This window comes from Camponotus floridanus, unplaced genomic scaffold (genome assembly GCF_003227725.1).
Source record: "Camponotus floridanus strain SB8 unplaced genomic scaffold, Cflo_v7.5 scaffold35, whole genome shotgun sequence".
Lineage (NCBI taxonomy): Eukaryota > Metazoa > Arthropoda > Insecta > Hymenoptera > Formicidae > Camponotus > Camponotus floridanus.
In genome coordinates this window covers 453,758-470,587 of record NW_020229492.1, presented here as the reverse complement: position 1 = coordinate 470,587, position 16,830 = coordinate 453,758, and the positions used below count along the sequence as shown (strand labels likewise).

Sequence of the window (16,830 nt, the reverse complement as noted above, 5' to 3'; positions counted from 1 at the left end):
TGCCGCGAAACGATACTTCCGCCTTTTTTTTTTTTTTTCGTTCGCTAGCCGATCGCTTGTTGGGGCAAAAACCGGAAGCAATTATTGCTATTACTTCGTTGTCGGCAGCCGGGAGATTTTTATCGACTCTGCTGGAAGAGGGAGAGAGAGAAAAAGGGAGAGAGAGAGGGACGTTTCTCGGAGCTGGTTTCAAGCCTCGGAATATTTCCAGCATTTTTTTTTTTCTTTTTTTGAAATTTTTCCCTTTCGGATCAGATTGTCAAGATTAAGGGTTTCAGTCTGAATTGACGAGACGGAAAAAGATTATTTACATATCCGTACGTGAGAAGGCGAAGCCTGCCTCTCGCGTTTCCCGAGTAAAAAAAGGAGTCATTGGGAAAAAAGTCGGAGACTCTCATCTATCCTCGACGGAAAACGCGGTAGCGATAATGGCGGTCCATCCTTTCACCTCTCCCGTGCTTTTTCCCCTCCCCCTCCTCTCGCATCTTTTTGCTATTTTTTTTTTCAAGCCGTCCGCGATAACGGCAATCGGAATTAATTTCTTCGAGAGTGAGCAAACGCGCGTTTTAATGGTTTCTCCACATAACGAGAAATCCATTAACGGCCGCCATCCCTTTCAGAAGAATTCAGCATCTTCTTTTTGCATCGCTACGGTCTTTTTCACCGAGTATTCCGATCGGAAGCGTATAAGTATATAGGATATTTCTTTGGATATTGCATTCCTCCCTTTAACATATTCGTTTGTTCTAGAAATTTAAAAGAAAAAGGTAGATTACAATAAGCGATAATTTCCAATCTGAAAGCAGACTCTTCAATTTTACCGGAAAAATCGCCGGGAAACTTACAATCGCGAGAAAGTGCGGAATCTTGCATTAACACGCACGTAAAAGTGGAAACGAAGGGATAAAAATTGATTGCAGGTTCGCGAAAGGAACTGACTTGTGCGAAAAGAAGAGGTTGAAGTTCAAGTGTCATCGAAGAGACTAGCTTGAGGAAGAATCGGGGAAATGCAGGTCGAGAGGAAACTGCGAGAGAATCGAAGCGCCCTCGTCGTCGCGTTGATTCGCAGGTGATTCGCCGGTTCGAGAGATGTCATCCTGAGTTACCTGAGTTCGGGAAACGAAGATGTGCTGCTCGGGTGGTCCAGGTGGTATCGCGTTGACCAGATGCGGCGTCGTGTGCGGCCTCGCCGCCCTCGCGGCTCTCAGCGTCGCTCTTCTGGGCCCGACCTGGCTTCACACCGAGGAGAAGCTCGCCCTGCCGAATATACCGAGAAACTACGCCAATGTGATCAGCGTGAGATTCAAGCTCGGCCTCTTCAGAGTCTGCTCGAAGATCGTGAAACCCACCAACTTTACGATCCGTGAGTAACGATTATCGTTCCTTTTTACTCTGATTTGAAAGTAAAGGTTGGGTTGCGATACAATTGACGAGGGCTATAAAATTGCGTGTATAATATTTTTTTATACAGAGCGTCCCAGACTTAGCGAATCGGTTAATAGCAGATTCCTGAGATTTGGAGACGAAAATTCTAATGCCAAAATGTGAGAGAAAGACTTCATAAAAATGTTCAAACTACTGACTACTGTCGCATCGAAGACACAACCGCGCTCAATTCTATTTTTTATTTTATATTCATCCCTCTATCGATATCGATATTATCGCGCTGTACGCTTGATGCTATCCCTATGTCCCTGAAAACAGGAAGGAATAGAAGAACGTAACGCGATCGGTAATCTTTAATCTTTTGTAGCGCCGAAACTACATCTTTCTCAACATTTTGGTATTTTCATTTCCAAATGATCTCAGGAATCTACCATTAACGGCTGATTCGTTAAGTATGGGACATCCCGTAAATAATTAATTCTGTTATGTATCTTAGTACACCCTACTAATTATTTTAAAGTGGAAATCTTTCTTTATAAAAACTATCATGTGCGACGATTATTATTGCAGCTCTAATGTTCATGTTATAAAAAATCGTTCAGAGCCTCGGAGAGCACCTAAGGAGCTTTATAGTTCATTTTCTTTATATATATATATATATGTACAGTTCATTCCTCCTATCTCTCGCAGTTTTCTCGACGAAATCTCGCAGAGCGCGGCAGATCTCGCGAAGGATTTTCAGGAACGACGAGGAGTAAACGTAAAAACAAATGACAGTGGTTGTAAAGAGGAGAAAGAAAGCGAGAGGGGGGGAGGGGAAGGAGGGAGAGAATTGGGTGGAAGGAAGATCGAGGGGGAGAAAATATCCCCGCGATGCGGCGCGGTTACAAGGACGGTTGCAGCCACTCGGACGATGACAATTCCTTTTTATTTCTTTCTCTCGTCTCGGGTCGCTCAGGCTCACCCGATCCCTTTTATTTCCCCTCTTCCTCCGCCGCTACTGCTTCATCCCCTTCCTCCTCTCTCTCTCCCTCTCGCCCCAGACGGAGGTGTACTTAAATATATTCCGCGATCGAGCGATTCATTCTTATTGTTCCGCGTTCTTTATCGGGTTTCGGTTTCCTAAAGGCCGCACGACTTCGTCGTTATTTATTCACCGTGATGGCCGTCATCCATCACGGAACGGAAAAACATGGCTTTCGTCCTGGTTTTTTTCTCTTTTTTCTTTTTTTTTAGATTTATTATTATTAAGACATATGACGATTTAACCTACCTGTTTGGACGAGGCGAAAATATTCGAATCTATGACTTCGGTTTTTATATTCGCAACTTTATCTGACTGTAAACTTTTACGGTCGGAGCGTAAAAAAAAAAAAAAAAAAATAAAGAACGCGCGATAAATTTTGATGAGTCAAGTTAGTCAGCGCTCGGCCCTTAAATTGATTCGAAATTTCAAAATTAAAATTTTATCGGAATAAGTTGGAACTGCGCGAGACAGACAAGTTCTCCCTCTCCCCCGAATTAAAGATGTAGCAGCGAAAGAACTGAAGAAGAAAATTACAGATAAAAACGAAACTGATTAAGTTTTAATGCGCGAAGCTCGAGATAATTCAAGTTGAAGTTAGACAATAGAAAAGTTTCTAAGATTAGAGAGAGAGATAAGAGAATTAAATTAAATTAAACAATTCTCAATAAAATATAAATCCGATTCTCTCTCTCCCAACGAAAGCTATAAAGTATGACAGAGTTTTTTATAAAATTATATAATTAAAAAAAAAATGATTAATATTATTTTTCCTTTTTTTTTTATTTAGTGACACGATTAATTTTTCAAATTTCTCACATACATATATATATATATATATATATATATATATATATATATATACGCAATTAGGAGTGAACTTACTTAAAAATGATGGAATGATAACGAGGGAGCGCTAACGCCTGTTGTTAATTATCGGTTATTTACGCTGGTGAAGTCAAGCGAGAGATTTATTTCGGCGAAACACAATTATCTGGCTGTATTGGGAAGCTGTACACGCAGCGATTCCATAATGAAGCCGCCATTTGTGCATGCGGTCGCATTATTTGCCGATTAATAAATGATTTTATCCGTTGCGATCTTCCACGCGCGGCTAGTAATTAATATTAAAGCGGGAAATAACCGCGGAAATCGACTTTCATCGAACTACCGTTTCATCGGCTGATTTTCTGAATGCGGAGATACAGCTCGATAATCACGTATCAAAATAATATACGGTCTTATACGCGCATATATACGCGAATAACGGTGCAACGTATATTCACGTTTATGAGATTTCGTGTTCTTATTAACAGCCCCGACATATTCTCGAATTTAAGCTTCGTTACGAGATGATGTCGAGAAACGATCCCGACGCGTTATATTTCATCATTAAAATAATTCGCACATGTTCCGGGAAAGTTTCGCAGATTGACCTCCTTTTGCGTTTATCCTCCACCCTCCCGCCTCCCTCTGCGAAAGCCTCGGGATATGTTACGGGGGTAGACAGTAACTGAATTAAATTCGAAAGTTCGCTCCGGAAAACTGTGGGAAAAACTGGTTCCGCAGAAGCAGAAGCTTTGGCTCATCTGCGAGCAACCCGGGGCTCAAGGCCATGTTCTCCTCTTCTACCTTTGTCTTCCCTTCCTCCTCCTCCTCCTCCTCCTTCCCTCTTCCCCTTCTGCCAGGAATCGCGCGCGAGTTATTAGTTCAAATGAGCGGTGAGAACAGCAAGGAAATACTTTTAAGCCCGGATGGAGAGAAACGATCTCCGCGGAGACTGCTGGTGATTCAAAGATGGCGGGTGCCTCGTAGCAGCCCCTCGTAAATCTTCGCACCCTTCGGGGCGATTTTTGCGCGCGCGAGCGACTTTCCCCGATAAATGATCTTAACTACGAGGGAAATTTGATTCCCGAAACGGCAGAGCTGCTCGACTCGCGTTTGTCTCGCTTTTACAAAGTTTTAAGATTGAAAAGAGTGAAGTCATAAATATTTATCTTCAAACTGCGCGCGCGGAGATTTTATTGAAATTTAATAATTTTATTTAAATTAATTCACCGATTTTTTTACCGTTTCTTTCGCGCGCTCCTGATGCGCTTCATTAAGTATTCTTAATCTTTTCAAAAATGAAAATTTATTATCCTCATCCTGCTATTTTAATTCCCGAAACAAATATTAATTAATTATTCGGAAAAAATATTTATAAAATGAGAGAGGAGGCCACCATCAAGTTCACGTATTAATCCATTATTGAAAGGATCCAAAGAGCTTTAATTCGCTTTAATTTATTATTCCGGATATGTTATTTTAATTCACACGAATTCGCGATGGCAAATTTTGCCTGGCTCCAGCTTAACGTTTAGCGCAATTAATTTACGTTAGCCCGTCCTCCTTAAATCCGCAGTTATAGTACATACTTACATAGCGGCTTGTTTCTCCATTGTCCGTAGCTATAATTCACGGTAATTCGTCGCGCTTTATTTTTCGAGACATCCTGAGGAGAGTGGAAGTTGTGAAGCGAGCGCAATCAAGATAGAAAAAAGTCGGCAAACGAGCGACTTTTCCTGGCGGTATTTCGCCGATTTCGCAGGACTAACGAGCCTTTATTATCCTCGTCATCCCACGGAATTTGTCTCGGAACCGGCAAACGCGGCCAGAAAGTATCAGCGGTCGTAATTTTCTCTCTCATCTCGAAATCTCAATGATCGTTTAATTGACTAATGGCAATGACGCTGAATTAAGCGAAAATGATACTCTGAAAGTTCCACGCCTCTTTAAACTTTGATCGGTCAGATCAAACAAAGGATAATTTGCGAGAATAATTTCCATAATAGATGTTATATATAAACTAGGTATTTTATACCTAAAGTGTATTAATTTATTAATTATATCATTATGCATACACACATAGTACGACATAATTAATAAATTATTACATCCTAGATGTCAACGCATATAATTAGTTACATTATTAATTATATGGAGTATAATATATATATATATATATATATATATATATATATATATTGTAATTTGCAACATTATCTGCCAGTAGTTTAAGTAATACTATTATCTGTGCAATTTATCTAATTATTACTGACATTGCGTGTCACTCATTTATTTACGTTTTTCTATTATAGATATATTGTCAGTTGTATTTTTATCGCTTTTTAGCGTGAATTAATCAGGAACTTGGTATTAATGGAATCTAAGGAGGATTTGCCTAAATCGACGCGTGTCAATAGTTGAAGCAGGACTCGTTACGCGACACGGCAATTAATTACTGTCTTGGTAAAACTGCGGGACGCCGACAATTTGTCTTCATTGCCGGCGCGACTTACCGAAGGGTCACGAAGCAAAGAAAAATGGGTGAAAAGTAGGGTACGCGGGCAAGAGAAGGAGGGGGAGCAACGTATGTATTGTAAAACCGTGCGGAGAAATTTATTCAGATAAAAATTTCAGAGACATAAAAATTTCAAGAGAGTGAATATAAGCTTTCTCGAGAATATATATAACTTCAACGATCGAACGCGGGGATACAACAGATGTAAAATCTACAGGATAAAATGAATAGAAACGACGCGTGAATCGAAGGGCAATTTTATCTTTATAATGTAAAAAAAAGGCATTCAATGCGTTATTTGTTGCGCTCGCCAAGATCTTCATGTAAATCACCTAATCGCGATGTGCCGTTTAAAAAGCAGATTCAGTATAAATTGCCAGGGTTGGAGCGTCGTGCGGCACAATAATAAGGTTATTTGTAATTCCAGGACCGGCTGATCAAATCTTCCTAATTTCCTGGCTTCTCTCGCTTAAAATTCTGCTCGCAGGATGCGCTCGTTCCTCGGCCATTGTTGCGGAAAGTGTCTGGAATTACACCATGGAGAGAAATCGTAGTCACTTGTAAGGACTCGAAATAATGATCAGTGCTGTATTAATTTCTAATGCTTTCCGTTTTGCGAATCCAGCTGCCTCGAGATACAGGAAATTCGTGAATAACCATTTCGCGCACTCGCATAGAATTATTCTCTTTAAGGAATATTCCTAAGACTATTGGATATTATTATTTGTTAATTTCTTTGACTTTTTTAGCTTGCATTTGCTTATTTTATTATTTATAATTTATTAAAATTTAAATTATAATTTATTATGATTTTAAATTATTATGAATTTATTACACTTTATTTTATTTGTAAATATTTATCCTTACGCGAGCGAAAAGCTTCTGGCTGACATATTCTGGCCGAATGTTTGGAAAAGGATAAATATTATTTATCATTTAATTATTTATTTATCGTTTAATTCGTAATAAATAGGTTGATTTATTTTATTCAAATCAAAGAATAAAGTACAAATAAAAGAAGGAAAAACACAGAAGGAAAACAGATCGACAGGCACGAGACGTGTCATATTAAGAGATAATTAATAATTAGAATAACAAAGCTTTATTAATAATTTAAATAATCCGTAATAAATTTTGCGATAATTAGTTTACATTGCAATTTCCGCGTCAAACTGAGAGCTCGTCCAGGGCGGTTAAAACAATGCGCGGCAAGAATCCTCAAAATTCCGATCCAGCGAAATATATTCGCGATTAAATTAATAGCAAACAAAGTCGTCAATATTCCGCACAGCTCGCTTAAAATGTCGTAACGTTCCGCGAAGCGTAAAATTGCGGCATTATTCCGGTTGCATTCCGACGCCGAAAACATTGCTTCGCGAAATCGTCGCCGCGCTTTAACGCACCTACAAATTGCACCAAATAATCCCCTTCTCGCGTCTACTATTTATTTCACATTCGTCTCTAACGTTTTGCGTTAAAAAAAAATTATTCCCTGCTATTTACATTACATCGTACACGACACAACGATGTATAAATTATTTCAATAAACCACGTGATTATATTAGTAATTATATTAATAATAATGTAATTTAAATAATAGTATTTAAGTTATAAATGTTACAATTATTCGATATAAATATTATATAATAATTAAAATAGATAGATATTATAAATATTATAAATAGAAGAGAGATGGATATTCGCAACTTGTTACAGCGATTCGTTCGCAAACATGTAGATTGTAATCTCGTAACTGTAAATCCGAAAAGATTTTCGTACGACGCCGCGAGAAAAACGAAGAGAGGCTTGGCATAAGCTCTTCGAAATTTATGCGACGATATTTCTATACGTTTGAAAGGTGGAACGAAGCCGGTCGTTGATAAATCAAGCTTTAATGCAGTACATGCGATTCCACAATTCTGCTCCAATATTTTCTTTCCTGTCAACATATCGCGCGACATGCTCCAAACAGATCTCTTTCGTCCATGAATCACACCTTTACAATTATCTCGGTAACCGTTTGTCAAGTGCATGCAATTTCTTGCAATTTGAAAAGATATAATCGGGGAATTTATTAAATTAAAATGTCAAAAACATGATATTATGAAAATTTAAAAAACTGACTTTTTTGGAAACTCAAAATAATAATATTGAATCTCTCGAATATTTGAATTTGAAGAAGCTTCATTGGAGTTAAAAATGGAGCTGGAAATTTTTTAATTCCAGCTTTGCATGTGAACTAAGCTTTCACATTTCTTGATTAAGTTTAGCTGAAATATTTATTAATCAAAAATGTCAGTTATTTATATTAATATCATGCTGAACAACATGTTGAAAGTTATTAAAAAAAATTCTTACTGTTATTTTGATAGTGCAGTTTCAAGAGAAGTTATCGATTTTGCGAAAGATCTCTTCGATACGATGCACATATATGAACACGTGAACTACTCTTGAGAGCGTCCATCTTTCGACGTCTCGCAAATTACACATCCCCTTTGATCTTTCTGACCGCGAACTTGCCCGGACGCTTCTGATACATTTTTCTCATCCCTCGCTCTCGATTAGACTTTCGCGTCAAAGAGCAAATTAGTGAAAGAGCAAGAATGCGTCCGTGTAATTTTCGAAAGGATGCTTAATGATATCAAATTCATTATATATTGAGATGCCGAAAATTAAGGACATTGAAATCTGTCTCAAAATAAAGGAAGAGTTGTAGATTGCTCATTTTTAAGGTAAATATACATTATATCTATTTGATAAAAATGGCTAAAATTATCTAATAAGAACTAAAAACTAAGAATAAAAAACTAAATTAAAATAGAAAGATCCTTCTTTTCTGCATAATCTACATTTTTGCAAAAAAATTCAAGGCCGAATTAATATATTTATTACTTAATGTATAAATATATATTAAATAATAAATATATTTATTATTATATTAATATATTATTATATTAATATATTTATTATATATATATATATATATATATATATATATATTATTAATATATATATTGTTTAATGTTATTATACATTAATTTATAAATTTATATATTTATTTATACATTAATTTTTGCATTATATATAAGCGTAGGAAGCGATGAAGAATTAAAATATTCACAGGTATATACAAAATATATATTAGGATCGCACATATATTACCTTAATAATTAGGGCACACGATACCTAAAATTATAGATAGATTTCGGTCTCGAATTTTGCCACAAATTGTAGACCGACTAAAATCAAATAAAAGAAACTTATCATCTTCAATTATTATTTTTCCTTGTTCATAAACCTTATTATTTCGGCGAAACGTGAGCGAAAGAATTTATGTGTCGCGGGTCATGTATAAATTTAAAGATACAAAGACGCAGCGGAGTTTCAGAAATTGGGAATTTCAAAAAGACAGAAGAGAGAATTTCGCGACGCGATTGATCCCGCAAAGAGCCATACGTCTCGCGTCTCCCCTCGCGCGTTCCCCATCTTACTCCCCTTGTGTTAACACACTCGACATCGCGACGCGCGATCGACGTGCTCGGCGACTTTTCAGAGTCCGTGGTTTCGGGAAATCCAGGAAAATCTCGGGGATTTCCCGACGCCGACGAGAGTAAAAAGGGAAAGAATGTCGTGACGGCCGAGGATGAAGGGCGAAACGTCAAGGGAGGGAGAGATAAAGCCGAGGGGATGGGTAAAGCGGTAAGAAACTCGAGGATCGCAGGACTACCTGATGGTTCGGCGTGCCGTGTACCAGATGTTCGGCCTGGTTCCTGGCGTCGCGGATCCTGGCATCGACAGGATCAAGACGCGTGCAAAAAAAAAAGAACTTTTTTTTTTTTCGATTTCCCGTCCGACAGGCGATCGCGCGTTTTGTCCCGTTCGATATGTATCGCCCGTGAAGGAGAAGGGTCCTGAAGTGGCAGGAGTGATTTTCGCGTCAAGCGAATCGCCGATTGAATCTGCCACGGAAATCGGACGGCTAATTCCAAGTATTTCGAAGACCTGTCGGAATTTTAAATTGAAAAACGCGAGGAGCTTCAAAGGGAGAATATATTCAAAGGGCGCAAAGAATTTTTATTACGGTTTTATGTCGCAAAATTAAATTTCGTTTCAAAATTTGTCGAATTATACATATATTATTCTAACAAAAGACTTATTTAAAATTTTACAGTCATTTTTACAGTTTTGTCGTCAATGTTATTTAATCCGAAATAAATTGTAATGGAAAAATATGTTGTTAATTTATTTAAAATCACGGCGAGGAAGGTACAAAATAAATATGATGTATCGGATCCATCGACACGAAAAAAATACAGTTTTAATTTTTTTTTTTCATGGATTTGATACAGGCGTGTACCGAGAATTTTTTTGTTTAAATTTCAACGAAGCATGTTTTAATGGAATTTTGTGATACGAGGGCCTCTTATCGGACAGTCGTGTGTTTGAAAGTCGCCGAAGGTAGATGAATACAAAGTTGACGAGAACGAACGACGTGCTGGTGCACTTGCTCGCTATTTTCGCCGGCTATTTTTTTTTTTTTAATCCCCTTTCGCCGAGTTTTTCCACGCTAATAACGAGCGGCGGCCTCGATCGTCGCCATTAGCGGTCCAGCTCAGTTCTCGTTTCCGTTGGAAGCCCAAATTAATATAGCTTTGCGAGCGAATCGTTGCGAGCGAGCAACGGAAAGCCCGAAGAATTTATGTTTCGCAGCAATTAAGCGAGACGAGCGGATTACGCGAGTCTGCGAGCATCGTTTGTGATTAAAGACGAAATTGAATGAGCCGATGCCGGTCAAAGGCACGATTCAATTAGTCGTATTTATTAATTACATATTAATAGCTCCCTTTCTCTTGTCGAAAATTAATCCTTAATTTTAATAAGCTTCCAGATATTCGAACTTTTATCTGCGCGAAACGAAAATTGCAATAAACATAGAATTGCTGTTGATATTTACAAAGACAAATGCCGAGTGTAATTTCGCTTTAATTAATTTCGCCGATAAGAAATTTGTTGCGCAAGAAAGGAGGAAAATATTCGTTGCAAAGGAGATATGGATCTTGGTAGACGGACGAATTTTCATAGACGAAGAGAAGGAAGAGCAAGAAGAGTGCCTTTTTTCTCGATTTAAGTACAAAAAGAAAGCGATATCATTTCAGGAGAGGACGATGGGAAAGGGAGAAAGCGGTATAAAGCGAAAAGGGTGCAAGATGGAAGTAGTTCGAGAAACTTTCATTAATCCTCTGCGGCGTATTCAAAGCGTTTTAATTTCGTGTACGACACAAAAGGATTATTTAGATCGCCGGTACCAAGGAGCAGCATTATATATGCTCTCTTCAAGGGACGATTATATATAACATTGTCTTATATTTTAATTATTTAAGTACCTTTCACATCTATTGTATAGAGATTAATTTATTTTATGATATAATTTATTTATTTATTTATTTTATTAATTTATTAATGTATTTATTTATTTATTTGTTTATTTATTTATTATTAATTATTAATTATTTATTTTTTAATTTATTTTATTATTATTTATTACATATTAATTTTATTATTAAATTAATTTTATTATTATATTAATTATAGAAATTTTTTTGGAATGTTTTCCTTGTGAAACTTGCTTATATTATATCCTATTTTGCGTGTAAAATTATTTTTTTGTCTTCCCGAGAAGATATCGTATTTCAGTTTGACATCTTAAAAACGGAATTTCATTTCACGTAGAAACGATTAATTACAATCCGCGCAATAAATGCTCGAGGTCTTGACATTCCTGGTTTAGGGACTGATTCTCCAAGGATTGGATTTCGATATCGTCGATCGCGGATTGAACGGACAGAATTTCGCGGGACCGCGAAAACATCAGCGCTTAATTGAAATTCCACGTATCGCTCGAAATGGCTCTTGTCCCAGCGCGATTTTCCTATTTTTTCAATCGCATATTAATTATTACACGTATTCGCGCCACTTGTAGAAAGCGTATTAACTTCGCAATACGTGAAATGAAACGAAAATTTTTTTTTACCTTCGGAAATATTAAGAATTAACGATCCAACATGTGTGTTGAAAAAAATTGTTTTCGATTTTTTTTAATTACTTCATCGATTATTTCGACGTGTCGCCTGCTAACAAGTTGTTATATTTTCGCGCACCTGTAATGACTCTCGTTACAACGAATGTGTTAATAATCATCGTGGAAAAGTTCTCGCGAACGCGGCAAATTGTCTTTTGTTCGCTTCTCACCAGAAGCGAGTTTCCCCTCGTCGTGGCTTAGGAAAACTTGGCGGGAAAGCTTCTGCACGCCCCCGCAAACGAGCGTCTTCGAATAATGTTGACTCACTTTCTCGCGATTCAGTCGGAGAACGATTCGCGCGGAATTCTTCTCGCAAAGCGAATTTAACGCTGCATGAATTTATGCGAGCGTGAATTTTCAATTAATCGTTTAGGTAGAGGCGCATAATAATAAAAGTATACTCTCCTTTACACCGTGAGATTAGAATTTGATGAGAAACCGTTATATACGTATAGACTTAAGGAAGAGCTTCGTAGATGCTCCCTTGAAGTCCCTTCGATACTCGCAATTATAAAATAATTGATTTTTGAACTTGTTGGCTGCAACTTGATAAAAGTTAATAAAATATGAAAGGACAAAAATCGAGCGCTCTAAGAGCCTATAATATTTATAGCATTTGACGTTAGGAGCGAGAAAAAGCTTTTATATTTATTAGAATAATATTTAATGAAGCAATTAATTATTCAGACATTAATTAGAATTTTCAGTTGAAAGTATTTTACATATATCAGTTATTCATTCATTTCTTTTTACCTTTAAATTCGTCGATTAACAAATGAATTTAAATTTGGAATATGCGATTAAAATAATTGCGCGATATTTACGAGAGATAATCGTCAATTATTCTTAGAGTTTAGTTTCGATGCCGAAATTTCGAGTCTCTGAAGAGAAATTAAGAGTAGGGATTATCGAGGAGAGATTCTGCTGACGATGGCCGGGTGCAACGATTGGCGAAAAGCGCGATGAGTCGTGCATTTTGCCGTGCGATCGGCGCCGACGAGCTCATTATGGCACTAACGAAGCCGGAAAATTAATTTCTCGGTCGAGTACAATCGCGGATTGCATTGTTTAATGACCGCGACGGCGGGAAGCCGGAAGCACCGCCGCAACGGAAGGTCGAGCCGCTTGATTACCAGTGTCTGGGTGGAGATATTATTTCTGATAACGAATCTGCTTTTATCTGCCCTGCCACTTTCTGAAACTTCCATCCGCTCTTTACCGCGATAAAAAAAAAACTCGCGATTTAATTGTTTAACGTGCAACAGTACTGTGTTTTTTTTTTGTTTGACAAATTTGATTCTTTTAATTTGAAGTTTCGATATCGGGACATTCGATATTATGTAATATTCTTTTTTGAAACTATGATATTCGAATGATAGAATTTGTCAAATATAGTGATTTATATTAAAATCGATTAGTGTAACAAAAAAATGTCATCTCGACTGCAACTAGATTTTCAAATTATTGCAGTTTTACAAATATATATATGATACGCGATTTAAATTTAATAATAAATTACTGTGATGTAGAAGCGAAAATTAATTTTACAATATTCGAACGAGAGAAAAATTTTTGGTTTATAGAAAAAGCCCAAATATGGAAAAAGAAGAACGTAATGTAATCCCCCGCATTTTCGCGTCATTTATCAATCTCTAGAGGTTCCCGCGCACATTTTCGTATACGTGACGCGCTCAAATTTCACGAATGTCGCGAATGGCGCGTTGAAACTAAAGCAATTCCCCACTTGACCCAAAATGAGAACGCTTAGCGAAAGGAGCGACATGTCAGGGCGAGAGAGAGAAAGAGAAAGAAAGGAGAGGGGAAGAGAGAGAGAAAGGATAGCTTTTATCGTTCCGCAATTCTACACTTGCGGAACGGCACAGGATATTAAATTTATTCGCGAGTCGACGCCAAGGAAGAAATCGGGCATGCTCGAGTCCTACCTTGGTCCTTCGTATATATATTCTCCCCGCACGAGTTCCCTTTTCGATTTGGCTTGGCAGCGGTCCACCTACAACTCCCTCCCTCCCCCCGATTTACATGATCTCGTGGAAACAACTCTCGCAGACGATCTTCTTGTCCCGAATGAGAAATCTTCGGTCTTTAATCGAGTAAGAGCTCGGAGCCCGCAAAATTCGAGGGACGACCCTCTCTATCCCCTTATTCCCGACTACACTTCATCACGCTCAGGGATGAGCAATATCGAGTTCGAAGATTATAAAACGCGAAGGCTTCACTCATCTCGTGGCTATGTAATATGATGAATTAAATTTTCCAAAGATAACATCTTTAAAAGATACATGATTAAAAAGAGAGATAGAGAGGAAAAGAGAGAGAATCAAAGTATGAACAATTTAAGCAGAAATCAAGTAAAGCTTTCAAAGTCAAAAATTACATTTTCTAGAGATATTTTTTTAAAAATATATTAATAAATATATAATAATATAATAATATAAATATATAATATAAATATAAATGTATAATAAATATGTAATAAATATATAATGATATAAATTATAAATATTTAACGAATTAATCGAACGAATGCATTCCGATTCATCTTTTCGTTTGGTATATATAAATATTTAATTCACTATTCGACTGATTGCGTTCCGACTCGCTTTTTTATTCGATATATATAAATATTACACTTAAGCGTGAGTTCAAGAAGCAGATTTCGGATATTTACTGTAAGTCAGCCGCTCCTCGGGCGATCGGGACGAGATTTAAACGGTAGTGCCGCGAAATGGTGTAGAATTTTATGCAAAAAGAACGAAATCGCTATCGCGTCCGGAAGTCGAGATATAAATTGGCCGTTTTTCGTCTGCGCGCGGACGGTCGAAATCGTGCACGATGCCGCGCATGTTGCCTGCCTCTCTCGCGCGATATTCACTGTAACGCGGCGAGTAAAATGGCAAGCCAAATGTAATCATTCGATTAATTGATTAAATACTTATATATACCGAACAAAAAGATGAATCGGAATGCAATCGTTCGATTAATTCGTTAAATATTTATATATACCAAACGAAAAGATGAATCGGAATGCATTCGTTCGATTAATTCGTTAAATATTTATAATATATAAATATATAATATAAATATGAATATATAATAAAGATGTAATAAATATATAATAATATAAATATGTGATATAAAAATATAAATATATAATTAGAGAGGAAATCAAAGTATCAACGATTTATGGGGCAAAGGTCGAGAAATTTTTAAGGATCCCTCGTGATAATATGTCATAGGGATTCGGAAATAGAAGTTATAATATAAAAAATGATGAAACGTTCGCGAGGCATAAATTCTTCCCTCCAATATCCTTTTATTCTACGTGTTATCACGGCGCGCAACAAATCTTTACCAACATTGGAGCGCGTCGGATGTGGCATTAATTCCCGGCAAAAAGTTTCATTAAACCCAGACTACGTCCGATAAAAGGAGAAGGAGAGAGAGAATCGCGGTGAAACCATCGCAATGCAGTTCGCCGTAGTCGTTGTCGTTATCGTGTTATAGTATCGCTAACGTAAAGAGAGAGAAAAGTGGAGAAGGAGAGACAGAAAGAGAGACCCTCGGGAGGATTCCGCACGTACGTACGTACGTACATCCTGGAAACTTCCAGATGGCGATTCTTCCACGGAATCGAAAGAAAAAGCGAGAAAGCGTGCGCGCCGAGAAGGGTGGAAGGACCGAGAGAGGGTGTTGCCTTGTAACTTGTCGGCATTAAGCCAATTAAGATGACGCATGACCGCGAAACTTTCGCCATCGCCAAGCACGATCAATTCCGCCTCCCCCTTTCCCCTCCTCCTTCCCCAGTTGTGTGCCCCGTGGATTTTTGTATTGAAGAAAGGGTCGAAAACGACCAAATTGTGCTGCGTCTTCCCCTTTCCTCCCCCGTATTTTGCCTCCCGAGAGATTTTGACGGATCGAGGAAACGTTTGTCGATTAAATCCTAGGAACTCGCGACGTATTTAATTTTTTATAAATTATATTTGATTTAATTTTTAATGTAAACAAAAGTTTGTTCCTTTCTTAATTTCGGCTCAATCAATTCGATTATCTTATTCTCTCTTAAATTGAATCAATGAAAATGTCGCTGATTAAAGTAATTGTACAAGGTTTCACCGATGAATGAATGTTTCATTCGTCTTCAATGTAAATGAGTAGAAAAATGATCAAGATTCTTGATCAAGCTCGAATATTTGTTTAATGGAGTATATTGTTGTAAATTTATCTCATATATGGATATTATAAAATGTATCACTGATTGAAGTAGCTATTTTCGCTAATTGATTCTTTCAATAATATTTCACTAATTTGTACTGTTATACTTATTAATGAGACCATCGATAATTCATTGCTTTTTTCAATGATAATATACTGATTTCATTTAAGAGAGTAGGATATCCGACACATTGATACGATTACAGGATACTCAAGATGAAGAGAAAGAAAGATGATTTAATAAATAAAAAATAATATATAATTTATAATTTTCGTAAAAAATTTCCAATATAATTTTCCTAGAAACTTTTGGACAAGAAAATTTTTCGAATTTTACATACAAAATTATTATTAAAATTATAATATACCAATATAATATATCAATTTTATTTAAGAGAGTAGAGTATGCGATGTTTTAATACGGTTATAGGTTACTCAAATAAAGAGATAGAAAGACGTTTTAATCAATTAAAAATAAATCATTATATAATTTTCATTGAAAATATTTTTGGGCAATAAAAGATTTTCTAATTTTACGTGCAAAATAATGATTAAAATTATAATATACCAATATAATATACCAATTTCATTTAAGAGAGTAGAGCATGCGATGTTTTAATACGGTTACTCAAATAAAGAGAGAGAAAGACGTTTTAATCAATTAAAAATAAATCAATATATAATTTTCATTGAAAATATTTTTGGACAATAAAAGATTTTCTAATTTTACGTGCAAAATAATGATTAAAATTATAATATACCAAT

The 16,830-nt window shown here is 36.7% G+C and overlaps 1 protein-coding gene across 3 annotated transcripts in view; it reads left to right on the top strand.

The window, feature by feature from the left end:
* LOC105255671 overlaps window positions 1–16,830 on the top strand; it is a 100,979-nt gene that overhangs the window by 20,674 nt on the left and 63,475 nt on the right. For all 3 annotated transcript variants that reach the window (XM_025410863.1, XM_011265096.3, XM_011265097.3), the window contains one exon: window positions 921–1,363. In XM_025410863.1, the coding sequence (XP_025266648.1) occupies window positions 1,167–1,363 (197 nt within the window). In that variant the 5' untranslated portion in view covers window positions 921–1,166. The remainder of the gene's footprint in view (window positions 1–920; window positions 1,364–16,830) is intronic.